At 41.7% G+C, this 27603-nt stretch overlaps 1 protein-coding gene across 7 annotated transcripts; it reads right to left on the bottom strand.

The window, feature by feature from the left end:
- Nucleotides 1-11133: 11133 nt before the first annotated feature.
- On the bottom strand, nucleotides 11134-17444 carry PRR15 (proline rich 15). Of its 7 annotated transcripts, none has more exons than XM_079149390.1 (2): nucleotides 17124-17444; nucleotides 11134-14878 (listed from the first exon to the last, which is right to left on the bottom strand). In XM_079149390.1, the coding sequence occupies exon 2, from the start codon at nucleotides 14734-14736 to the stop codon at nucleotides 14356-14358; it is 381 nt and encodes a 126-aa protein (XP_079005516.1). In that variant the 5' UTR covers nucleotides 14737-14878; nucleotides 17124-17444; the 3' UTR covers nucleotides 11134-14355. The 7 variants fall into 7 exon arrangements, with proteins under 7 accessions (XP_079005516.1, XP_079005511.1, XP_079005512.1 ...); XM_079149385.1 differs by having other exon boundaries at nucleotides 16679-17223; XM_079149386.1 differs by having other exon boundaries at nucleotides 11134-14873; nucleotides 16679-17223.
- Between the last annotated feature and the right edge of the window lie 10159 nt (nucleotides 17445-27603).

The raw sequence follows: 27603 nt of genomic DNA, 5'->3' as shown, positions 1-27603 counted from the left end.
TCTGAACCACTACACTATACTGCTTTTCAAATCTTTGGGCAGACTCTTCTCTGAAGAGGTGGATTTCTTTTTCTTTTTTTTGTATTAGGGATTGAACTCAGGGGTACTTAAGCACTGAGCCACATCCCCAGCCTTATTTTGTATTTTACTTAGAGACAGGGGCTCACTGAATTGCTTAGCGCCTCACTAAATTGCTGAGGCTGACTTTGAACACAAGTTCCTCCTGCCTTAGTCTTCAGAGCTGCAGAGATAACAGATGTGTGCCACTGCACCTGGCTAAGAAGTGGATCTTGAAGGAGATCCATTCTCTCTCTCTCTCTCTCTAATGGTGCTGGGAATCAAACTTGGGACCTATGCATTCTAGGCAAGTACTCTATCACTGACCTATATCCCCAGCCCAATGCCTATTTTTATTTCTTTCTGTAGAACAGGGGGTTTTAAAATCAGCAATTCCACTAACTGCTAGATCCTGGGCAAATCATTAACCATTCAGGTCACTGTCTCCAAACAGAAGGAGTTGGAGTAGGTCAGATTGGGGAGAATGAGTGGAGGTAGCTCAGGAAGAGAAGAGCAAGAGTAAACAGGGTTTATCTTAAGAATGTAAGGCTTGTTCGTCCTTCAAATATTAGGTAATATGGATTTATATTGAAAAATAGTGACATGATCATACCCACAAATGCAGGAAATTTTGACAAATTCAATATGTATTGATGATAAAATCAACAAACTTGAAGGGAATTTTCTTAACATGATAAAAGGCACCTACTAAAACTACAACTAAATCACATATAGTGGTGAAAAGTACTTTGCCTGAAGATTGGGGCAGAGTTTAAAATTGGAATAAGATTCTCACCACTTCTGTTTAAGAGCATACTAGAAATCCAAGTTAGTGTAAAAAAGGATAGGAAAGGATATATAGATTGGAAAAGAAATAATAAAATTCTCACTATTTGTAAAAATCATGGTTTCCTACATCTGAAATTAAAGGAAGGAATATACAAAAACAAAACAAAAAATAAAAAACAGAAAATAAAAATAAAAACAGAAAATAAAAAAAACTTCTATAACTAATAAGGGAATTTTGAAGTCTTCAAGTCACAGGCTGCCACAGGATGTAATGTTTCTATACAATATTAATGAATAATTTGAAGTTTAAAAATCACATTTATCAATAGCTCCCCAAACCAAAATATTTAGTTATAAATATAACAAATTATTTGCAAAATCTGAATGCTGAACCACTTAAGGAAAGAACTCAAACATAAAGAGAGAGATTGTGCTATTTTTCTGGAAGACTAAATATTGTTAATATGCTAATTCTCCTCAAATTGATCTATTGCTTTATTATAATTCCAATAAAAATCCCAGCAGAATTCTTTTTCATTATTGACAATATGATTCTAAAATTTGTATGGAAAAATCAAAGGAACTAGAATACACATTTTAACTTTGAAAAAAAAGTTGGGACATTCATGCTGCCTGATTTTAAGATCTACATGAAGTCATAGTGATAAGTTAACATGTTATTCACAAGAGGATAGACAAAAGAATATAGATCAACCAGCAGAATACAGTCCAAAGGTACTCTCTTACCAATGTGTCCAGTTACTTATTTATTTATTGGTATAGGGGATTGAACCCTGGGGCACTTTACCACTGAACTACAGCCCTAGTCTTTTTTATTTTTTGTTTTGAGACAAGGTCTTGCTAAGTTGCTGAGGGTCTCACTCAGTTGCCTAGATTGACCTTGAACTTGTGATCTTTCTGTCTCAGCCTCTCGAGTTGCTGGGATTATAGGTATACGTCACCATGCTCAGCTCTGACTTATTTTTTTGACAAAGGAGCAAAGATAATTCAATTGATGAAGCACAGGATCTTCAGCAGCTGGTGCTAGAACAATTGAACAAACACGCATATATGTATGAATATGTATGGTTATCTATATCTATATCTTTATATAGATATATATAATGTCAATGTACACTTCCTATCACAAGGAAAAAGTAACTTAAATGGTACCTAGACTAAAGGTAAAACATGAAAGTTCAAAAATTTTTTTTAAAAGTACAAAACTTTTAGAAGAAAAAATAAGAGAAAATGTTCATAAGGTTAGGTTTGGCAAGGAGTTCTTAGATATGACATTGAAAGTCTAATACACACAAGAAAAATTTGCTAAACCAGAATTCACAAAATAAAAAAAAACTTTTACTCTGTGAAAGACACTGTTAAGAAGATGAAAGGCAAGCTACAGAGTGGAAGAAAATGTTTGCAAATCATATATCTGACAAAGGAATTATTTCCAGAATATACAAAGAACTTTTAAAACTCAACAAGAAGAAAACAAACTAAAAAAAAAAAAAAAAAATGTGTGTGAGGGGGTGCCCAAAAGGTTTGGATGCTTTACCAAGAAAGATATATATATAGTAAAAAGTACATGGAAATACCTTCAACATTATTAGTCACCAGGAAAATGCAAATTTAAACCACAGTGATAAGAACCCTTTACATGTCTTTTAAAATGTTACTACAAAACCTGACAATATCAAGTACTGGCAAAGAACTCTCATACATAACTAGTGAGAATACAAAATGGTATAGCAACTGTAGTAAGCAGTTTGGCAGTTTCTCATAAATTTAAACATGTACTTGTTCTATGTATTTACTTTAGAGAAATGAAAACTTCATTTCAGACAAAAAGCTGTACTAAAATAATTATAGCAGCATCGTTCATAATTGCAAAATCCTGGAAATGATCCAAATACCCTTCATTGGGACATGGATCAACAATGATACATCCACTAAACTGAACACCACCAGCCAACAATAAAACAAACAAACAAAAAACCTGTTGACATTCTCAGCATGGATGTATTATGATAATCCGTGTAGTATGCTAAGTGAAAGAAACAAGGCTCAAGAAGTAGCAGATGGTAGGATTCCATTTATAAGACATTCTGGAAGAAACAACACTATAGTGAAGAAATAGTATCAGTGATTACTAGGGTTTGAGGGAACAGGGAGGATTTGACTATGAAGATACAGGGTGGGGAAATTTCCTGGAGAGTGAAAACTGCCCTGTGTCCTGATTGGGGTGGTTGTTACAACATTTGGATTTGCCCAAACTCACAGAACTGTATACCTTAAGAGTTTAAAAAAAAAAATTTTTTTTAAAGTTTTAGTATTGGAAATCGAATACAAGGGCTCACACGGGCTGTGCAAGTACTCTCCCACTGAGTTACATCCTCAGCACCCAAGATGGATTTTATGGTATGTAAACTTAAATATAATTTTAAAAAATAGTGGGAGATTACCAAATAAAATAAAACTGATTTTAAAATGGTTAAAAATCTTCTCTCTGTAAAAATGATCATAATACCTAGATAAAATACAAAGGAAATTTTCAAAATACGGTGGGTATTTGCAATGTCCAGTGGGCAGAGGATGGCACGTATGACCCCCAAGTGGTGTTCACAGATGTAAAGTCAACCAACCGCCATTGCACCTGGGGTCCTTTAGGGACGCATTACTCCCAGCGACCACTAGAGGCAGCGCAGAGGTCCTCCAGTCAAACCCAGAAAAACAACAAAAATCGGGACAGCCTCCTTCTCTGGATTTGTTTGGAGGGCTCGCTTTGCAATTCGCTGTCTTTGTTTAATTCACTCACGTTGTGGGTGGCAGAGAGAGTGGGGCGATGTGACCGCAGAAGCATTCCAAGTGGGTGCTGGAGGCGGCGTCATCTTGGGTGCCTGCCTGGGTTGCGGGACCCTGCCCCGGGGAATGGCGTGGGTCTCTGCCACTCTTCAGGGTAACTGGTGGAATGTGGAGGGGGAGCTTTTGGGACGGGCTTATATCTCCGTTCAACTCCTAACCTTTTGACTGGTGCCTGCAGATTGGAAAACAGAAAAATGACATGGGAAAGAAAATCTGAAGAGCACAAATATGAACTTGCTTAGTGTGGCATATTGTCTAAGTGGACTGGGAGATGATGAGGGAGAGGGGCTGTGGGGACAAGAAGACAAAGAGAGGGCCAACACCATCCTTTCCTTCCTTCCTTCCTTCCTCTCCCTCCTTCCCTCCCTTCTTTCCTTCCTTCCTTCCGTCCATTCTTCCTCTCTTCCTTCTTCCTTCTCTTCTAATGGGAACTCGCCACCACACCCCAGCCTCACATTTTCCCTTCTCTTCTGTGCTTTTTCTGTCTCCTTTATTCCTTTCCTCCTCACACAGCTAGTCAGCAGAATAATACTTACTGAAGGAGACAAAGAGGGGACAAAAGAAGTGAAGGGTGTTATGTTCGTTTCCTAGGGCTGCAATAACAGATTAGCACAAACTTGGTGGCTTAAAGTAGCACAAATTTATTCTCACAGTTCTGGAGGCCATCGATGTATTGGCAAGGCCACACTTCTCTCAAGGCTCCAGGGGAGACTCTGTCCTTGCCTCTTGCAGCATCTGATGGCTCCAGGCATTCCTTGGGCTATGGATGCTGAACTCCAGTCTCAGCCTCCCCCAGCTCATGGCCTTCTCCGCAGCTCTCTGTGCATCTGTCCTCTGCTTACAGTTGGAATAATTATGCAGAACCTATTTAGATGATCCAGAATGAGCTCATTTTAAGATTCTTAATTATAATTGTAAAAATTCTTTTCCAAAGAAAGGTCATATTCCTAGGTTCTGGGGGTAAGGATATATCTTTGCGGAGGAGGGGAGCACTATTCAAGGCCTTATGGATGAGATTCTGATCTCCAGATCACATTCAGTTCTTCACTCACTCATTTGTAAGCTCAATAGCTATTGGGATGAATGTTACTTAACCTCACAGGACACCAGAACCTGGAAGAAGTAAGCACAGTCCTTTGGTACTGTACTTAGGAAGCTGATGATCCCACTGGAGATCCACGACACATTCTAAAACAAACACAGCAACAGAACCCCACAAACACCACCCTACAGAAAAGGTGAAGAATAAAGTAATAATGTAAGTTTAATAATGTAATAATATGATAATGTAAGTGGTAATACATGCCTGTAATCCTAGTGTCTAATGAGGCTGAAGTAGAAGAATAGTAAGTTCATGACCAGCTTCAGCAACTTAGTTGGACTCTGCCTCAAATAAAAAATAAATAAAGAATGGGGATGTAGCTCAGTGGTAGAATGCCCCTGGGTTCAATCCCCAGTACTGCAAAATAATAACAATAATAATAACAATAACAATATTAATGTAGTAAATGTGGTTAAAAGGAAACTAGCTGATGAAACAAGACTAGCCTATCTCATGATTAAATTAAACCAATAAAGGTGGAAAAATGGATAAAGGTATGAACAGAGAGTTCATATAAAAAGTCACAGAAATTAAATGTTTCAAGAGATGCTATAGCTCGCTCATAATAAGAGAAATGCAAAGTAAAACTTCTCTGAGATTTGTATGTCTCAGAGCACAGACAGGTCTTACCTATTAGGTAGCTAAAAGTCAAAAGTTCCATCAGACTCTCTTGATGAGGCTGTAGGGAAATAGCATTTTCATACATTGCTCGTGGAGTGTATGGGTACAAACTTATGGAGACAATTTGACAGTATGTATACAGTTGTTCTATAGAAATTGTGAAATATATGTTCTTTGAACCAACATGCCCACTTTTAGGATTTCATTTCATATTATTGTATAAAGCAGTAAGGAGCAGAATATTAAAAGTAACCAAAGATGCTGTAACAGGAGGCAGGAGTTAGGACTGTTAGTGGAGGAAGGGGCTCCATGGACTGGAAATCCTCACAAGGTCCTGTGACTCCAACTTTCCTTTATTGTCCTTGACTGTCACTCTTCTCAAACTGCCATTGTCTTCCAGACAGTGAGTGCTTCTCTGCAGTGCTGCTGTTTCTTGCCTCAGCTTCTCCAGCAGCATCAGCAAATCATGGAAAGGTTAGGTAAGGGGAATACTGAAGCAAAAGTTCACTCTTACCCAGAGGTGGTGGATGTCCAGTTGACATAAACACGCAGGCCCAAATTCAACACAGCTAGTATAGCCATTCACTGCCCACGAGGGGCTACGTGGACAAACATGCAGTTACGAGGCTAGACTCAGGAAACCTGCCTGCACTTGGCACCCAAGAGCCTGATAAACTCTGGGTACCCTAAAGAGGAAATGCAGGTACATGCATTCACCATGCACACACACACACACACACACACACACACACACACACACACACTCACTTACTCACTTTCCCTAAAGTTCAACCAATTAGCAATGGAATTGATTTGCCAGGAAAAGCTTCATCATAAGCTGCAGTATTTCAATGTATTTGTGTTTCCAGACTCTAAGTCTCTCTTGGAGTGGTATCAGAGGAGAATGAGGAAAGTAAAGTTAGGAATTCTACACACTCAGCCTTTTTACATCAATGAGCAATAAAGTCTTGGGTGATCACTGAATTTGTTTGAGATTGCATTTTTTGGTCAACAAAATGAAAAGTTACATTTGGCAAATCAGTTAGCTTAACAAACTGCTCTAAAACTTAGTGGCTTAAAACACCACCAATTAAATCTGGGAACAAATCTGCAGTTTACCAATTTAGACAGGGTTCAGCTGGGTGGTTCTGGTCTCATCTAGGTATTCTCTAGCCAGATAGTGTCAGAGGGCCTCAGGGGCAGCTTATCCGTCTCTCCTCTAGCAGTGTTGTATCAAGTTGGGGGTAGGATAATGAGAAAGTGGAAGCTGACAAGTCCCCTTGAAACCTAGATTTGGCATTAGCAACAGAATTGTCACCCCAAAATCAATATGTGGAAACTCTAACCCCCTGATGTGATTGTATTTAGAAACAGGGACTAGTAAGAAGAAAATAAAGGTTAAATGAGGTCATAAGTTTGGACTTCTAATCCAATAGGATTGATATCCTTTAAGAAGAAGAGACATCAGGGATCTCAGCACACGCACAGAGGGTGGAACACAATGAAAAGGCAGCCATCTGCAAGCCAGGAAGAGAAACCTCAACAGAACTCAGCACTGTGACACTTTGATCTTGTACTTCCAGCCTCTAGAACTATGAGAGAATACATTTTTTGTTGTTTAATTCACCCAGTCAGTAGTGTTTTGTTATAGCAGCTAGAGCAGACTAATACACATGAACTAACTATCAATTCTACCACATTCTTTTGGTCACAGCAATTTATGAGACTAAATCCACAGATTAAGTGCTGAGAAACAGATGCCACATCTTGAAAGGGAGATCTGCAAGGTCATGGATCAAAGGGGTATGTATATAGGAATAATAATCTAACACTGCAGTTTTTTTATGGGTCACATAAAACCATGCATGTGAAAGTGCTTCCAGAACCATCAAGTCCTATGGAATGTTGACTATGATTGGCTTTCTGTCCTGCTTTGTGGCAGCACTGACTATGTCTTAGGTAGCAAGCAAAGTAGAATGGGAATGTAGATGCCTCTACATGGCACATTTCCCCCAGGGAGTTCCCATGAAGGCCTGTAAATCTTATGACTAACCAGAGAAGCAGTCATGGTTCAGATGACAACACTGCATTTTCATAGCAAAAAGAGCTTGAAAATAAATATTTGAATGAGTGCCCCATTCAGTGAGTTCAAAAAACAGGAAGTTGGATGGTTGAATGAATAGAAGAAAGAAAGGATGCAAATCAGGCTGGGTTTGGAGGATGTGTCACCCATACTCAGCACTTCCCCAAAAGACCAAGGGAGCAGGTGGGCTGCTGATTCAGGGGAGGCAGCCACCTGGGTGGGCAGATCTGTAGTTTCAGCAACAAACGTTTCATGGATCCTAAAAATGGGTCAGTGTTCAGTGACGTTCCTCCACAACAGGTTGACAGAGGAGCACACCATGATCACCTTTGTTGACACAGAGTTTACAAGGAGAAGCCTCACTCCTTCATTGACGATTGTCATAAAGAGAGGGAAGGCTGTGGGAGCAGATGGACTGGCCACTCCCATCTGAGAACAAGGCAAATTGCACAGTGCAGCACACTTCAGGGAATCTTTGAGAAGTCAAAGAGGTTGAGGGGTGGACACCAGTCTCCAAACTATCATTGTCCTTATTGCACTGCATTGTAGGGGAAACTTAAGGTCCTATTGTTTTTCTGAATCTATAATTTAGTTGTACCTAATAGGTGCATTGAATAATTATAAGAATGAACAAACTCAGTAAACATTTGGTGAGTAAATAAATGAATATATAAATGACACAGGGCTTAAACTTATGATGAATGTGAAACACTAACATCTTTGTCCTCTTCATTTTTCTCTCTCTAGGTCTTCTGTGTACTGTGTATTCAGTGGATTGTTGCTGAATTGCACCGAAATTATAGAACTCAGAAATTAGATATTATATTACAAAAATAAAACAACTAAATGGGCCTACAACTAAAGGGTACAATGGGTAAAATTCTATTCTTCACCCCTGAGAACCTCTAACTCTGTGCCTCTGTGGACCAAAAAGAAGTGGCTTCCTTCCTCTGAGTACTTTCTGGTGCTAATAGTGTTGACTGTGGCAGGTCCAGAGACAGTCTACTTTTCTGGTTACATCTAATTGGGAAAGGTGTGGATGCTAAGGTACTTCCTTTCAGAACTCTTTTTAAATTTTTATTTACTTATTTATGTATTTATTGATACCAGGGACTGAACCCAGGGGCACTTAATCACTGAACCACATCCCCAGCACTTTTTTTTTTTTTTTTTTAGAATTAGGGTCTTTCTAAGTTGCTTAGGGCCTCACTTAATTGCCAAAGCTGGTATTGAACTCATGATCCTCCTGCCTCAGCCTCCCCTGTAGCTGGGATTATAGGCATGGGCCACTGGGCCTGGTTCCTTTCAGAACTCTTGGGCCTCTTGAGTCCTTATTGGGCTGTTCCTCCAACTTTGTGTCTGCCTGTGCTCCCTCTCTCTCAATCTCTGAGCTTCCCCATGGAATCCCTGAGAGTTGGCCTCAGTGTAAAAAACACAGAATACATCCAAGGGTAAAGATGTGAGTGATTGCCTTCAATCGACCCCATAGCCCTCTGCAAACTCAGGCTGAGACAGCATTCCTGTAAAAGATGGTCTACCAAAGCCCAAGAGCTTCAAAACCCCGCAGGGAACCACCAAGGAGCTTCCTGAACCCTGACTCACTAGCCACCCTGATTGACTCTGCAAACCCCTCCCACTGGGCAGAGATGGACAGCTTGCGCAAACCTGTAGATTGGGGGATGAGGCTGCTTCCTGGTCTTCTGTCTCTAGGATCAGAAATGCCAGGAGAATGGTCATTCCCAGGGCTTTGGAGGTTTTATAACTGGCAAGGTTTTATAAGTACCCCAAGCCAGCCCCAGGCATTCCTGAAACTTACCACTCCATTCCCCGCCAAGCAGATGCTCTTCATGTCTCTATTTCACCCCCCTATAGGGGTGGATTCACTAACCAGTGTATTCACTTCAAACATTCACTAAACAATCCCAGACTCAGAATCCACTCTTGAGCATAAAGATGACAGTCCAGAATCCAGCTCTCCTTTGTCATCACAGGGTCAGAATCTGTGGTCTATTTTCCTTCTTTATCTCCTAGACCCTCCCCTGTGTTACCTGTCCTTGAATTTTTGGAGCTAAGACATAACCACAGTTTTCTAAAGGCAGACTTCTTGGGATGCCTAGGAAGTAGGATCTCTAAATTCTGAATTTTTTTTTTTTTCCTGCAGTACTGGAAGTGACACCCTGAGTCTTAGGCTTGCAGGCAGGTACTCTGCCACTGAGCTGCATCCCCAGTCCTCAAATTATTTTCAGAGGAAACCTCTGAAATAATTCCTTTAGGCACCCTCCCTGCTGAGCAATCAGTATGGGACAGCTGGAGCCTTCTGTTTTAAAGTAAACGATGAGCACAGTATGAGTTAACTTTTACAACCAGTTGCTTAAAATAGCAGCATACTAAAAGACAGTTCCAGTGCTGCGGTATAAACTCCATCCCTTTATTTTATATTGTAAACAAACACCCAGGTTACTTAAGATTTCTTCAAGAGCAAATCAGAGAGGGGACTAGAAAGTGCAGGAGCTTTCTGCTGCCATCCTCAGAGGGTGAGAATCAACAATTGTGTTTATCAACTGACTGGTAGAAAGAAATGTATAATCCAGGGTGCTTCTAACTCAGAGGAAATTCCTTCTAAAAAAAAAAAAAAGCACAGGAGGCTTCATATTGGTCTACAACCCTCTATTCAACAAGCAGGTCGATCTACTCAGGGCTAGAGATCTTCAGCTTCTCCAACCTGAATTTTTTGTGGTTTGGGGCCAGAAATTTTTATCTCTTGGGTAAACAGTTGTGTCCCACACCCCAGAGATAAGACACTGCACTCTGGATCTTATTATTGCATGAGGTTATGCTAACAACTTCTTCGACATGATGATTATGAGCCTATAGTTTCAGCTGCAGAACAATTTGGTCACATTCCTTGCTTTGCATATCTGTAAGGATTGCTTATATCCTGCCATCAGTCTTATTTATCATGGTCTCCAGCTATTACCCTTTCTATTCATTTTATTCAAATGTTCAACTGTCCTCTGCTAAGGTAGGGCCTGTGAGGTTTGCCGACATTCCATCTCTTCAGTGGTAATCTTTGTTCACCATGAACGAAGCATCCCATGTTTCAAATCTGCAGGGTCATCTTTTCACAAAGAGGTTGGCAAAATGCTTGTGGTGCCTACAGCAGGCTGGGGAAGGCCCTTGGGCCTCCTGGTACTCCATCTTCCACTTCCTTGAACCTCAGAGAAAGGCATGTGCGATGGCTCAGGGGTAAGGTGAGATGGGGCCAGGGAGTACAGCGAATAGGCAAGGAGAAACATGCAGCATGACAGCCAGCTCCTCGATGACAAATTTTGCCTTGGGTGCTATACTTGTCCTAGTCTAGGTTCAGACCAGGTTCTAGTCTAGGTTAGTCTAGGTTCAGACTCCTATTACTGGATGTATCTTCTGTGGACATACCAGTATATGATACTCTTATCTCACTTTTTACTTGCTGCAAGATAAACTTGAATTCACCCCAAGAAAGAATCCCCTAAATTTTTGTAGAGTTAAAGTAAAATCCTCCAGCAATAAAATAGGTTTTAAAAGTTTAGTTTTCTTTACTCATCTGTCAAGCTAGTTTCTTGTGTGTGTGTGTGTGTGTGTGTGTGTGTGTGTGTGTGTGCTGGCTTCTGATATGGCCGACATTTCTCAGCTAGGGAAAACAATATTCTTTCTCTTTTTTCATAAAAGGTCTTTGTGATTCCTGGCTATTAGTGTCCATTCACTTTTATTTGAAATCTTTTCTGTTCATTTTTTATCATTTATTTTGAGTCACCAAAATAATGTTCTCTGTAGCGCAAGAAAACAATTTTTTTTTTTACAAAGTTTTAGCCAGTGCTTACTAGGTTTATATTTCCCTTCTAAGGTCTGGCAGGCCTAGCATTAAATTCACACCATGTTTTCAAAGAAAAAAATCCAGATGTTAACGCTGAACCAGACCATTCTGTGTATGCAAAATTGAGTCTGCGCTCTTGAAATGCAAGTTCGAATGGGATGAACAACTTAAGCACAAACACAAAGGGACATTCAGGTGTCCTGTAACATGAGTCACTGCTCAGCCACCAACTTTACAAGCAGAGTCAATGAGGCAAAAAGTACCCTGTGTATATAATTATCATAGTTATAAGAGTATTTGGCAAACAGACCACATGATTTTTTCTTTTTTCTTTTTTTCTACATCATTCGAAAACATAGCATTGAAATCCCCTTAATGTTTTCCAAATTTGTGAGTAAAATTTCATTGTGTAAAGGGGTTTAAAGAAAATAAAATTCTTTAATGAATTCTGATTTTAATTCACCAACATTTTATTTTTACTTACTATAAATTATCTCAAGGTTTAAAAGTCTTAAAAATCTATGATCATTATGGGAATGTAATTAATTGATTGTAAAGCACATAAATCTCCAGCAAGACACTTAGTCAAATTATGTTATCTTATTATCCCACCAATTTCGCTTGGTTTCCTATTTCCCTGAGTTGGGATTAAATCAGTGTATTCTTCCCGCTGCATAATTTAGGACTGTTTTAAAACGATGTAATTACAAACCTCAATGGCAGACTGTGAATTGCATTCACTGTCATAACTGCCATTAGCATGGTTTTCTTTCAGAAGAGTGGGGTAAAGATGTCATGTTAATAAGCTCCACTACTCAATGTCTGCTATTGGATATCTGCAGCAACTGGAGACTTGAATGGGATCCAAAACTAGACACAGAAGCTGGGAAAATACCAATAATTTGTGGATTTAGAGAAATTTTGAAGAAAAAAAATTTAAACAATAAAATGGTATATTAAAGAGTTAGTGTAAGTTTTTTAAAATTAGACAATTGCAGACTTAATTTTATACAAAGGTACTGTACTAATCTATTGGTCTTCCTGGAGAGGGGGAGAACATTCTGGATAGGTACCTACTCCTTTTCATTATTTTCAATGGAGTAAAATTAAAATACCTTATTAAGGTTTTCTTGATCCTAATATAACATCTGCTGTCCTTGCTCCCAGCCCACAATTCTCCGCTTAACCACAAACTACTTCTGTCCACTCTAAGTTCTCATTCATCAGAGTCTAGGGACCATAGGCCCACTTAAAATTAATGTAAAGTCTTCCTCATCCAGAAATTCCACCCAGATGAGAATTTGGTCACATACTTTTGGGTTCTAAATGTACAACAAAAAAAGTCTTTCATGCTTAAAAACACACAGACACAAAACCACCACAAAACAAAACACTCCCACATGCTTTCTCTTTTAATATAAGGTATTTATAATCTCCAGGTAAACAATTTCCTCCAGAGGAAGTTCTTTGGTATGTGTAAACTCTCATATCAAATGGTTCACTCTATTATTCTGCTGGTATCCAATCTTGAGTCATTAATTTAAATTTCTTTTAGCTATCCTCATCAAATTTCTTTGTTAAATTCCCTTAAACAATCAACATGTTTAGCTATTTTATAAATTATTAATGAGACAGAAACAAAAACCAGTTTCCCTATATATACAAAGTGAGCAGCTTGTCATTGTCTAAAATGACATACACTTGATCAATGTAATTTCTGTGGTATGCATTCCTGGGTGTTTAAAAATGAACTGAATTGTAATCGAAAAAGATCTTAGTGCCCCTTAACAACTACAATAACTCTCTTGTAATTTGCTGAAAGCAAATCATATTCATTTACCCTTCTTCTTGAAGTTCATAATAAAAGCAAACCTGCAGATTTTTATTAAGAATATTTAGGTTGCTAGATCTAAAGCCTTTGAAACTAGATAAATTATAGACTTTAAAGAAATAAGCTTTAGAAGTGAAAGGGTAGGGGGAAAATAGCCTTGCACAAACTAAGTTTAGTTCATTTGTTTAAATACTTTCAGACAATTGTTGGTAAGATTAAGAGTGAATGCTGAAAAGAATGTATTGTGACTTACTCTATGAAAATGCACTGAAGTAAAAGGAGAATTTAGGAATAAGGAATCAATAACTCCCTTCCTTGAATTTGGTTAGTAAATTGGAATATCTGGTTTACTGGTTCCAGTTCGGATGTTGCTAGTTTCTCGAAATGTTCTCTTCCCTGCAGCTTTCCTACAGTAGCTGCTATGTTGTGTGGCAAATGATTAACTCTGTCACCCGGACTTTGCATGCCTGCTTTTAAGTATGATGAATTTCAGTTTGGGAATGGAAAAAAAAATACAAAAGTCACCTTAAGGCTTACAGTGCAACAATTTTAATAGTCCACACTAAAACAGGTGGTAGGGTTTTGTAGTTCCATCTTTGAAGCAATACTGCCTCACTTTGAAATGTTTCTACTTAATGCTTCTTCTCTCCCCACCCCTTCACTTAAGATGCAAGTCTATGGCAGTATCCCTGAAGTACATTTCTCAGGCCTTAAAAACAGCACTGCAGTCTGCCCTTCACGAAAGTCTTCAGAATCTTCAGTAAGAGCAGCCTCATTTGAAGGCTGCAGAGTTCAAGTTCAGCTACTTTTTCTGAAAGAAGACCCCCTCCATCACTCTGACTCCCACAGATAACAAGAACAGGGCAAGGCCCCAGAACATCTCCCTGGAAAAAAATAATTACGCCAACTTCCTCAGAGGCATGTATCTTCTCTTACCACAAATAAATACTTAATGCATCTTTGAGTCATGAAATATTGAGAACTCAATTGACACTTCAATTTCCAGAAAAATAAAATCTTGGAGGCCTCTGGTGAATATTATGAATTTGGTAGGGTGAGTCACCAAGTAGAGGGGCGGGTCAGAATTCTCAGGTTTAGAACTGGGAACTAGGGTCATAGTGGGAAAGAGACAAGCCTTAGAGCGCTCACTCCGACTATTGCTTGTCCTCCTGGGCGTCATCAGGGAAGTCCGCCTCCTCTGGGGACCTGTCTCCCTCCGGAAGCAGCGTGGCGCGCACTTTCCTCTTCTCCTTAAAGCGGCCAGACCTCGAGATCTTCAAATTGCGGCGGCTATTGCCGGATTTCTCCCCGCACAATTTGTCTGGCCTGGGGGGTTCGCCAGCACCCGCGAGGACATTGGGGTGTTGGTTCTCTCGGGAGCTGCTAATCCAGTCTAGGCTGGGCGGGCTGGCCTCCCCGGGGGCCGGTTGAGCCAGAGGCTGCGCCCCGACGGGGGCTTCCTTGCTTTTCTTCTTGCTGTTGGTTAGCGATTTCCACCAGGGCCCAGAGCTACCCGTGCCGCCGCTGTCGGCCATGGCCCGCCAGCGGGGGACTGTGGCGCCCCGCCTGGGGAAGGGCTTCAACAGCAGTGGCCCTCTCTCCCGACGGTCTCTCCCCACCTCTTTCCCAGGCTTCTCCCACGCGGGCTGCGGGATGGGAGCCGAAGCAATTCCTATACTGGGGAAGAAAACAAAACTTGGTTTTTGGGTTGGTCTAAGTCACAATTGTCCCTAATCTCCTTTTCTCCCCTGTGCTCGGCATGGCACCCGGTGGAGTTCTGAGCTCCCCAAGCTCTGAGCCGCAAAGCCCAAAGGAGGCACCGCCGCGCCCTCCTACGGTGCCGGCGGACTACTGACCTCCAGGGCACCACCACCAGATCTCCAGGCAGATCCTTGAGCTCCCCGGCCTCAACCTTTGCCTCACCTCCAGGGAGAGCACAGTGGTCACCGTGCGAAGGGCACCCGGGCATGTCCCAGCCATCTGGATCAATCCGGCTCGAGAGGGAAAATGGCCTGTCCTGTCCACACTGACTGTAGATGGACGCCCATTAGCGATCCACCTTGGCTAATGACCTCTCTTGGGAGGAGCACCTGGAGAGGGAGGGTGCTCGGAACCGAGCGGTGGGCTATAGTTGAATAATGAGTTTTTATTCCACGATCAAATAGACCCAAATTTCCCTCAAAGGTTTTCCCCTATACACTCTTATTTCAGAATCTTTTTCGATGTGATAATACGGGGAACTTATATCCCAGTAAGAAAAAGGACAAGCTCATACTGCTTTTTTGTTTTGCTTCTTTTAAACTCAGCTGTTAACCACTTCTGCCTTGTGATTTTCAGAGTAGCATGTCTAGACTAACTTCCCTTGAAAACTGCCATCCTGCTCTTCCTTTGATTCCCCAGTGACCAATCTGGTGTTTTCATAAAGGTCGCCCCCGCCTACGGCTGAGATGAGGTCAAGAGGCAGACGTCCTTTCTCCCTCTTCCCTTAGTTCTGTGTCAATTACGCACAGAGTTGTCTGCTGTACGATGCAACTCAACTATGGAGAATTTTAGTTACAAGTTAAAGGTTTCTTTTCTTTTCCTTGCGCAATTTCATCCTCCAAAGCAGAGAGGGCTCAACTACGAACTCCAACACGATTTTCTTTCTCTCCAAGCTTTTAATAGCCCCTCTGCGGAGCAAAAAAGCTGCTGATTAACACTTAGCTGCTAATATTGGAAGCGAGAATTCTCTGCCCACTTTCTGTACACTGTCTATCCAGCACTACTACCACGAATGCGTAGGATTCGCTTGAGCCGCGGCTCATTTCCAGGTTTCTACTCCGCTCGCTCCCAGCCCACGCGCCCAGCGCTCCTGGGATTTGCCATCGCGCAGGAGAAACTTCAGCTGTTTGTTTTTAGTCGTTCGCCTCCCGGAACTGCCCGGGAGAGGAAGTCCCAGAGCCTGTGGAAGGCGGCGCAGCGGCCTCGGATGCTCCCCAAAACCGTGGCCACCAACGCCTCCCCAGGATGCCCCCAGGGCACACTTGGGCTGGGACTTTGAAAACAATAAGAAAAAACGCCCCAAAGTTCTTTCGGTACAGAAGACACCCACGCCCCCAAGCACAATTGGCAGTGGGATCTGCAAACATCCTACTCCCTACAACTTTGCAGATCAGAAAAGTCCCCCCTCCCCCAAGTTATTTACTAATGGTGGTGGTGGGCGGTCCCGGCGCAGCTTTCGGTCCTCTACACTTTTTTCTTCAGAATTTCCAGAACTATCAACTTTGTGTGCACGAAAAAGCATTGTGTAAATTGTGCAAGGAAAAAATTGCAAATTACGCAAAGGTCTGAAGAGTGCAGTTCTTGAACGCGCTCAGCTCACAACTTCTCCTTCGGTTCCAGGAGGCGAAGGACTGGGTGGCGCGGGGCAGCACCCCAGGGTGATATCGAGCCTCCAGGTTCTATCTGGGCGGAAGCAAAACCGCCCCGGTAGCTCACCTGCTTGGATCCTGGACACCCGGCGCCCGCTCAACACTCACGACCGAGAGCACTAAGAAGGCGCTCGTGGGTACCTGAAGTTGAGGCGCGGTGTCCCTTCGCACGGTCTTGGAGGGATTCAGCAGCTGGAAATTTGTATCAAATAGAATCTCTGCAGCGAAGCTTAGCTGAGTGCTGCTGCTGCTGGTTTCCTCTGGCACCTCCAACTTCTGCGCGGTGCCGAGGCAGCCTCGGGCTCAGGTCAGGTCCGAGGGACTATCAGATTCTTTGCCCCAGGTGAAAACCTAAGTAGCCTTTCCCGATTAGTAGCCTTACATTCTTGGGCGAGTCCCTCTTCCCGGATAGAACCGTTTGGGAAGCGCCCAGAGGTGGGATCCCAGCTGCTAGCTCTGGCGCATCAAGCCTTCCTACGCGTCGGTAGGAACGCAAAAAGACATCTGCCCACCTGCTGGTTATTCGCCAAGTGATTGGAGAAACCAGAACCCAGCGGCAGCGGGAGGGTGGGGGGCCGTGGAACAGGAGGCGGTCACCGCTGCCACAGGTGCAGGTAGGCACTTCGCGTTCCCGCCCTTCAGGGTACGAGATTGGATCAGGACGCAGACGTGGCGCCACCCTTGTGGAGTCTGATTGGAGAAAAGCTGTGCTGCGCCGCTTGCTGGACCCACTCCTTCTTGGTAGTAAATGGTGGAGGCTTGAGAACCGGAGACCGAGACAGGAGGTGTGCTCCACTGAATATATGCAGCGGCACTCTCCCTTTGCCCCTACCCGGATTTCTACCCCGCCCCGGTCCACTGCTCTCTGGGTCCAGGAGTCCCAAGTTTTGTGACTCACAGGAGCTGATTCACACTTAGGCAAAATGTTGGGGAGTTTCAGGCGCCCTTAGTTAAAAAGCTATAACATTAACCAGCTTGCTATTGCCATCCGGGTGCTGTCCCAAGCGCTTTCTGTGGATTAACTAATTTATATCTCACACGAATTTAGGAGGTAGGTCCTATTATTATCCTCATTTGATAGGCAAGGAAACCCCAGATCGCGAAGGTTAAAAGGTTTCTCGGAGGTGCCCGCTGATGCGTGGCAGAGCCGGCTTGGAACCCACGAGGTGCTTTGGCTCCTGGTCACGTATCAGCTTTTTCGTTAGTTTAACAGGAGGTATTGACCTCGGACATATTTGCCAATGAAAGGCGGTGCAGCTTCTTCCTGCAAGATGCTCTTCTATTTCGAAGAACTATTTTGATGTTCCTTGTGCGCACATACATGTGAGCATCACTCCTAAGGACTGGGTATGGAGCAACTAACTGATGACTGAATATCTTTGTTCTGAGGACTTTCTGCAGTACCAAAGTAGTGAAAGATGCAATGCCTCACTCAAGTAATTTGCAATCTAGGCATAGCAGAAAGACATTGTTATAGAAATAACCCTTGCATATGCTGAAGACATTTAAATGGAGACATAAAGCTAAGGAGAAATGAACTGAGGTAGGGAAGAATGAGCATGTGCAGAAGCCTTGAGGTATGGGGATTCTTGAGGGGCAGAGAGCAGGCAGGTATGATCTAAGTGCTGAGAGAGCTGGGAGATGAGGCTGGAAAGCTGAGTGTGACCAGACCATTCAGATCAATACCCACTAAGGAGCTGGTGACATTATTAGATTTGTATGAACACATCTCAGTAGGTAGTTGTGTGTAAAGGGCAGATGAAGCAGGTAGAGGTGGAGCTAGAAGGAGACCAGTTAGGAACTGTTGGAATAGTTCACATGGGATATACTGATAGCTGCAAGGCAGTGGTGGCAGTAGGGGGTGAATAGAATTAGATGGATGCAAAGAGCTATTGGATATACAATAAATAGAACACTATTTCTTTTGATTCATACAAAAGAGGAGACTGAGTTTAACTAGAGACTTAAAAGAGAGATTTTTCACAAATTTCCTTGCAAGGTAGTGGTGATGAGATCCAGTTTCGGACATGGGGCTATAAGAAAGACTTAAGGAAATGCTTCTTCTCAAACACAGGCAGAAAGAAAAACATCTTTTGCTACATTCTCGGTTCTTGCATTTAATCACAGTGTAAAGATGTGATGTCTGGGGCATTGCAGCAGCCGTATTGCAACAGTGAGGCCAAAGGCAACATGTCTAAGAATGATGGCATGAGAGTATGAAAAGTATCTTGGTCCTACATGATACCAGAAAACCCCTGAAAGAACCCTAGAACCACCTACTTCTGATTCCTTCTTCAGTGAGATAGTACTTATCTTTTTGATTTAACCACAAATCTAACACAATTTTCAGTTAGTTGCAGCCAAACACATTCCTACTTGATACAGACTAGCATAGTTACAGGAAAACATGCTACTGTTCAAAAAAAGAGGAAAAGCAATATCACATTTTTGGAGACCATTCTGAAATTTTCTTCACAATAGATGGAAGATTTAGTGAACTATTTAGTGGAGGACAAGTTTTTAGAGAAAGGGAAAGCATCTGTGAAACAGGGCACTGTCATTGGAAAGGTGTGTAGGTTAGGGAAGGAAGAGGTAAAAGAAAGGGTGCAGAGCATGGGAGAAGGAGCCTGGAGCAAGTCCAAAAGGTGAGCATCATCAGACTGTCCAGGCATCATAGCAATTTGGTTTTTGTTTGTTTGGTTTTGGCACCAGGGACTGAATCTAGAGGTGCTTTACCACTGAGCCACAACCCTATCCCTTTTTACATTTTATTTAGAGATAGGATCTTTCTGAGTTGCTCAGGGCTAAATTGCTGAGGCTAACTTTGAACTTGTGATCCTCCTGCCTCAGCCTCCTGAGCTGCTGGGATTATAGGCATGCACCATTGTGCCCGGCTTGGACCTATTTGAATCTATAAAATTTTTCATAACCTCCCTAGGCCAAAATATATACACACATGCATTCAAAGTGTGTGCACGCACACACACAATCATAGAGTTAAAAATACAGTTATCATTCTCTAGCTACAGATCCAAGAATCACACTGGCCAATTCTAGAAAGAGCGCTTGGTCTGTTCCTACAGTTTTGTGTTGTTCAGTCAGACATCCCACAGGGAAGATGTTTTTAAAAGTTGATTTATCTATCCATTTAATAGTAGGCTCAGACTGGACATGGCTTGCATTTTAAAATATTTTGTCTTGTCCTCTTTATTTTTCAAAAATGTGTTGCTGATTTGAATATGGAAGCTTTTCTTCTGTTTTAAATTAAATCACAGCTTTCTCAGATAAACCTCTAAATGAATAAATGATTGCCCTCAAAGACAACAGAGAATGAATTCTTAGGAAAGCAAGCATTGATTACTAAGAATTAAAATCAAGTTTTTAGAGGTCAGTCCTGGCTTTTGCTCTCCTAGCAAAACTGGCAGTGTATGAGAGGCTGGGAAATCGCTTATCTTACTTCGAAACTTCTATAGTGGGACTGGGCAACTTTATAAACTTTTAGACAGTAGGCATTGCAGCCAAGCATGGAATTGGGATCCACTTCTTATAGGATCTCCCCCAGTACTCTGCCAGATTAACTGAATGTGTATCCAGAAGTTCACAAACTGTCGTCACAGAGTGCTACTGATCATTTCAGTTGTCCACATTTGCCCTGAGCACATGTCCTAAGCATTTGCAGAGTGGTCCAGTGCAGTCTCTACACTGTCTGGTTCACACCAGCTGACTCTTTCTGCCGGCACACCTTTTGTCCTTTTGTCTCCATAGTCCCTTTTGATGAATCATAGGTTTGGAAGTTCTCAGTGTCTCTATCCACACTTCACCAAAGAGCCATCCAGTTTCTTCATAAAAAGTGCAGGTGTCCAGGACCTCGCTACTTCCCCAGGCAGCCATTCTGCAGGAAAGTGGTGGTGTGTATCTGCTGGAGTCTCTTTCTTCCAGCACACTCCTTGGCCTTCCTCCCTCTTATTGGAGCCCATCATCCTAGTTAGCCCAGGTCTCAGATACGTTGTCTATAATTCCTGGAGATAAAACATTTCTCATTCTGACCTACTGCTATCTGGCATCTGCCCACCGCTTCCACTAACATGTCTTCTCTAAGTTCCTGGATTTTGGATTTTGAGCCCGTTTATCAGTCTTCATCCTTTCTACCCCTCTGTAACGTCAATGCAGTTGACAATTCCTTAAAACATTCACTATTCCCAATTTTCTTCTTTGACACCGTGGCTGTTCCTTCTTCCTATTTCCTTTGCCAGTTCATTCTCTTCTTTCTCATTGATATTATCAACACAAGCTGAGATTTTTGAGCTCTTACCTTGAGATGGATATCATGATAGGTACTTCCTATGTATTGTTTTGTTCAACACTCACAGCAATTACTAGCTATTCTAAGTGCCATGACAGTCAGAGCGAGACAACCCGGGGAGGCAGAGCCAGGACTCAGGATGAGGCAACCTGATGCAAGAGCTCGAGCTTACAAACACTTCACGATGTTAGATTTCTTGAGGCTAAGTCCCAAGTCCTTTTCTGATCATCTTTGCTGTGCCCAAGGCTTCAGGTACCACGTACATGAGGGTGACTCTGTATTTGTATTTTTAGCTCTGGACTCACCTCTGAATTCCAGACCTGAGTGTTTACACAGTCCTTTGATATTTCTGCGTGACTATCTTCAGGGCATATGGAGCTAAATAAGTGTAAAATACAACCTCCCAACCTCATCTCCCATGCATGTCACTGTCTTTACTGCAGAATCCTTTGTCTGAGTGAAGGGCTCTGCATCTATGAAGTGGTACAAACCAGAAATCAAGGTGTCCATCTCAGTTCCTTTGGGCTGTTATAACAAAATAACACAGACTCTGTGGTTTATAAATAACATGAATTTATTTCTCACAGTTCCCGAAGCTGGGAGGTCCAAGAGCAGGTACCACCAGGTACAGTGTTGGTGAACTTCCTGGCTCATAGATGGTATCTTCTCACTGTGTACCCGTGTGGCAGAGGGGTGCAGGAGCTCCCTAGGGTCTCTTTTATAGGGGTATGAATCCCATTTGTGACTCAGCCCTGAAGACCAACCTGATCATCTCCCAAAGTTTCCACCTCCAGAGGCCCCACCACTGTATTGTGGATTAGGTTTCAACATATGGGTTTTGGGTGGACATAGCAGTGTCCTCAGTTCCTTCCTCCACTCGCTCTTCTATCCAGTGTGTCTCAAACTCTGTCAGTGTTATGTCCTAAATGCTTCTTGCTCCCATCCACAATCCGCCATTTTCATTGTTCTCCATAATCTAAACTGTCATCATCTCCCAATCAGAACTTCAAAAGTAACCTAAGTGGACACCCTCTATTTACTCCTGCCCTGCTTCATCCTGTAGCTATATGGAGCCCAGAGTATTCATTGAACAACCTCCTCCCTGCTTGCAACTTACAATGGTGCCCTCTTGTACTTGGGATGAACACCTGGCATGACCCTCCAGGCCCATGTGATGTTATTCTGCGTGGACTACACAATCTAATTCTTCAGTTCCACCTCATTCCTCCTGACTCCACCAGTCTCTGCCCTCCAGCCACACCCAACATTGTTACCCTCAATGAAATCTTTTATTTTCTCCACAATTTCCTCAGCCCCAACCAAGCTATGTTATGCTTTTATGGTGCAATTATTATATTAAGATTGTTTTTCATTGTTTTATCCAATTGATGGTTTACTTTCATTCTATTTTCACTCTTATTTCCTCTCACATCTCATACTTTCTATCTGGGGACATGACTCTCTGAAATGCAGCCTTTCAATTTTCCTTTAGTAAAAATCTGCTGGTATTAAGCTCTTCATGTTTTGCCTGATATTTTGTTCTAATTCTTGCAAGGTATCTTTGTTTGTATAGAATTTTAGGTTGGCAGTTATTTTCTTTCCTTCCTTTGAGTATATATTATTCCACAGTTTTTTAGTTACCTTTTTCTGTTGAGATGTTAACTGTCAATCTGTCCCTTCTTTAGAAGATAATTGGTCTTTGAAAAACAAAACAAAACAAAAAAACCTCTGCTGCTATTTAGATTTATCTTTTTGCCTTGGGGTTTCTCCAGTATCACCTTGATGTGTATTCGTGTGGATTTCTTTTTATTTTTATAATGTTTGGGATTGTTGCTTTTAGAAAAATTTTAGTCACTGTCTTCTTCAAATATTATCTGTGCATCAGTCTCTCTTCTTTCTCTCTGGAATTCCAATTAAACATTTGATGGTCCTTAGTCTGCCCTACCATGCTTCTTAACTTACCTTATATTTCGCAGTTTTTACCCACTGTGATGCATTCTAGATTATTCCTTTTAATCTATATGGCAATTCATCAATGCTTTCTTTTGCTATTTCTAAAACAGTAAGTCTCTCCATTAATTTATGCATTTTGACAGTTTTCTTCTAAATGTTCTATTTAGCTTTATTTCAAATATTCAGTTCACTATCATTTTCTATTCCTCTAAGATATTTAAACTTGGGTTTTCTTCTTTAAACTTAACAAACACAGTTAATTTATGCTCTGTATCTGATAATTCAAAAATCAGAAGTCTTTAAAGGTCTATTGCTTTCATTTTCTTCTGCCAGTTCCCACTCATAGGCTCCTATTTCTTGGTGTTCTTGAATACAATTGTATATTTCTCATTTTACCCAAAAGAATTATTTGTAGGGAAAACTGAAGGCCTTCAACAAAAATGAATTACTCTATAAAGAACTTTCAAGAGCTTAGGGAACCAACCAGACACGAGCACTTTATGTTCATAGTTCGAGGGCTTTTATCATTTTTTGATGATGAAAACAACAGATTCATGTGAATACTGGTCCATGGTCACTGCCTCCCAGGGGCAAGTCTACTAATGTGTTCCCTCTCTACCCCCAGGTCTTTTCTGTGCCAAAGCAACTTAGCTGTCCATGCAGACCCATGGAAAGGTGGGCATAGAGTATTTCTGCTCATGGGGAAGTCATTATGCCCCTTTGGGACCTTAACTCAGTGAGGGCAAAATCTTCAATGAATCTCTGTACTGTGGGTGAGTCCTAGGCTTAAAATTCCTTCCCTTTCGCTCCAAGAGGCTACCAAAATGCAAATTTTTTTCTGTCTTCAGTTGTTTTCAGGAGGAGAATTTATCCAAATAATCTAGTCTGCCATTACCAAAAATGAGTATGTTTTAATTATATTGCAAATGGTTTGCTTGCTGTTTGTTCCAATTGAACTTTCTTATTTAATCATTTGACTTCACTAGAAAATAAGTTCCATTTTGTTTAATGATCATTCATTTTATCTGATAAAACTTCCTATGTACCAGAGACAGTCCCATAATAAGCTACATAAACCTAATAAGCACAATATAAATATTAAATTCTTTAGTCCTCCTAAAGGCCCTCTGAAATAGATAGTGTTATTATTATAGAACAAGAAATTGAGATACTAAGAACTTTGCCAAAATCACTTAGCTTGTCATTTTCAGAGTCAGCACTTCACCTCAAAAGACTGGTTTCAGAGTGCAGGGACATATCTCATAGCCAGGTTGTGTGTCCCTCCATAAGCACCATGTCACCAATGAACCCTGAACACCAGACATGGTGCCCACCAATAGTAGTGCTCAGAAGTGTCAAAGGGGTTACCAAAGAGTGCATAGTTATGAATGCAATAACAGTGGCAATGACATGCAATTCAGATTTGCCCTTCTGTGTAACAATAGCTTGATTTTCTTCAATTCTGACATATGAGCACAGTGGCTAGATCCAGGGATCTGGTAAGTTTTTGTTTTTGTTGGTAGCACACTGGAAAAACACTCTCATATTGAAATGCCCTTTGAAGGAGAAACAGTCAGGTGGTGGGAGGCCGACAGGGTAGAATAATGTGATACCAGAGGATGGCTGCTGAATTTGTATTAAATAATGAACTTGGGAATAAATGAATAAGCTGGAGGACATGAAATCCTGGAACACGGCTGCACAAGACATCCAGGCTCTCTTAGGAAACAGAGATCATTCAACTTTATTACTTTAGAAAGTCACTGATGTAAGTAAAAGTCATGTGCTGTCATCCAAGGCAATGTTCTCTAGCTGGTCACCTGACTCCAGGTCAGGATGGGGTAGCCTCGCTCCTTGAAGAGGTGACCTGCTCTCTGCCTTTGTTAATTTCCCTTTTCAAAGTGTTGGTCTGGTCATGCTCCATCAGCCAGGTTGTATTTTCTCTTTTGTGGTTGGTCGATGGGTCAGCACCTTACGTCACCTGAGCACAGGTAGAAGGGGGATATCTGATGAATGGGTAACATGATGCAGGAAGTGATCTTTTGGTTTCCTCACCTTTATCAAGGCCATTGTCAAGCCTACAGCACTGGGGATCCTTGAGGATAGCTGCTTTCCCAGCCATGGCTGTCAGGGGAGGCATAGCGAAGTTTGGGGAGCTCATCTCTGCTCAGTTCAAACACAGGCAGATGTCATATGTACACTTGGGGTGGTGAATTTTCAGGCTATGAACTTGATGTAATTTCACTTACGTGTTAAGAAGAACTACTTCAGCTTCAGCTATGAATCCTTTATAATAATAAATTATTATTATTTTTGAATTCTTACTGTGGTCTGTTTTCACTTTTTTTTTTTCTTTTTGGTAATGGGGATTGAACCCCAGGAGTGCTTAACCACTGAGCCACATCTCCAGTCCCTTTTCTTTTTCATTTTGAGACAGGGTTTCAATAAGTTGCTTAGGCCCTTGCTAAACTGTTGAGGCTGGCCTCAAACTTGCTATCCTCCTGCCTCAGCCTCCTGAGTCACTGCGATCACAGGTGTGCACTACCAGATCCAGCAGCTATTTTCACTTTGAATGACCACTTTGAGAGATGGGTACTATTAGTCTTACAGTTTTATCTTAAAAAGCGGAAGTAATTTTCTCAAGGTTATAGAACATAAGAGGTAGAGTTATTTTGATTTGGTTGGATTTACTTTGTCCCTATAATAGAGTGTTCTTCTGATATGGCTATTTAAATCTCATATTGCCATTTAATTAATCATTAGAGCAGTAAATATTTGTTGGTATCAAGGCTATTACATCAATAAAGATAGCCATACTTTAGAAATTCTACTTAGGTCATTGTCTTCTAGTTTTTCTACTTAAAACAATGCTAAATCACATGTGGTTGCTTAAATATTAAACCCTACGGAATCACAGAGGACTCAAAGCTCAAATTAACTATGGGAATTATAATTAAATACATTTCTTGTGAATAGACTTGATGGTTGGTTTGAATTACTAGCTGTGTGGCTTTGGGAAAATTAGTTGATGTCTTTACGCTCTGGTTTCCTAATTTGTAAAGTGGGGATAATTGTATCCCCTCCTCTGGGTAGTGGCCAGGATTAATAGACAATATTTAATATGGTGTCCAGCGGAGTGCTTGCCACATAATAGTCAGTAAATAAATGCTTGTTTTTCCTTCACTAACTTCTTTCGCTGGCTGTGTTGGGAAATTCTGCCATTTTATCAGTCAGTTCTATTCGGGGGCTCTTTATAGGTAAAGGCAGAAAGTCTTGAAAGGCATTGTCCCCTACCCTCAAGAACATAAGGTTAAAATTTACTGTAGAACATTTAATATACAACAATTTGTTCTGAATCTGTTTTCAGGAACATGCTGAATGACTAAATCAAATCAAACAGAAGCTTTCTGTCCACGATTCAAGAATGCTATTTATCCTTCAGCACCAAAATTGCATTACCTACAGTTAAAGGAGGAAGTGTGCTCGGTCAAGCTTGAAAGCAATGCTCCAAGAAAGGGATCAACAGATTGCGAGACGCACCCCTTAGAAGTGAGGTCACTACCAGACTGTGACCAAGGGCACGAGCCAGGGAATATGTCGCGAATGTGCTGCTCCATTAACTCCTGGCATCTCAATGTATAACCTGCATGGCTAAGTTACACCTGGGGAGGGAAGGAACATGAGTGTCACAATTCTGCCGTTTCAGACAACATGGCCCTGTTTCTTGTTTCCAATTTTTAAAATTTCGTTAAAGAGATATATGTACATAAGTGTAAGAGTCAGCTGTCATTAAATGGCTTATAGCAAATTACTGATGTTTCTTACCTCATTCCTTCCTTCCATCCTCTTTATTCGCCACTTCCAATGGTTTTGGCTTTTTACTTCTGCACTTATAGATCTCCATATTTCTCAATAATAGGAGTATTGCGCTTTCGTTTGATTTACCAGTATTAACCATCCCGTGGGTTTCCTATTGCGCATTAAGGATTCCGTTCTCTTGCCCCACCATGACATCTGCTCCCCCTCCCATGTGCCCACTGGAGAATATCGTATGACAGCTCTTGTTGACTTGACAAGTCCGTGTTTATATCATTGTGCCTATGCAAATATTGTTCAGGCTAAACTCTGCTGTGCAAATGTACATTTACTGTCTCACTTGGTTTCTTTTTTTGAATTAACAATGGTCTTGTTTTCCTTTCAGTTAGTCTATCTTTGTCCTATTTCTCTTTCTACACCTTCCAGTGGCTTCTTGGTTCACTTTTCTACAAGTTCAGTCACATCCACAACCTCCGTGCTCTACTTTGGTCTTCTTGGGAACATGGCTCCTAGATACCTCCTTTCTCTTCCACTGTGGGCTGATTCTCCCCTGGCTGGCTGCCCATCTTCTCCCTGGGAGCTCCTTCAGTTGGTTCCACTAGCTCCTGGATTTTGAGCCTCCCTCTTTCTTGGTGGACTCACCTGTTTTAGTGGAGCACATCATGAGGTGGAGCAGCAGAAGGCACGGCGTGGCAATGGTCCATGCGTCTGACCCTTGGGTTGCACAGTTCCTGTCTGGACTCTTTGCCCTCCACGACAGGCAGGGCACCCAGTCATCTTCCTGGGATCTCATTTACTCCTTATTCTGGAAAGTTCCTTTGCTTCTCTTCTGATTTTGAGTTCCTCTCTTCCCTCCCTCCCTCCCTCCCTCCCTCCCTCCCTTCCTCCCTCCCTTCCTTCCTTCCTTCCTTCCTTCCTTT

This window comes from Sciurus vulgaris (assembly GCF_902686455.1).
Source record: "Sciurus vulgaris genome assembly, chromosome: 8".
NCBI classification, from domain to species: Eukaryota; Metazoa; Chordata; class Mammalia; order Rodentia; family Sciuridae; genus Sciurus; species Sciurus vulgaris.
Note: the sequence above shows the minus strand (reverse complement) of the source record. Positions and strands in the feature narration are given on the sequence as shown.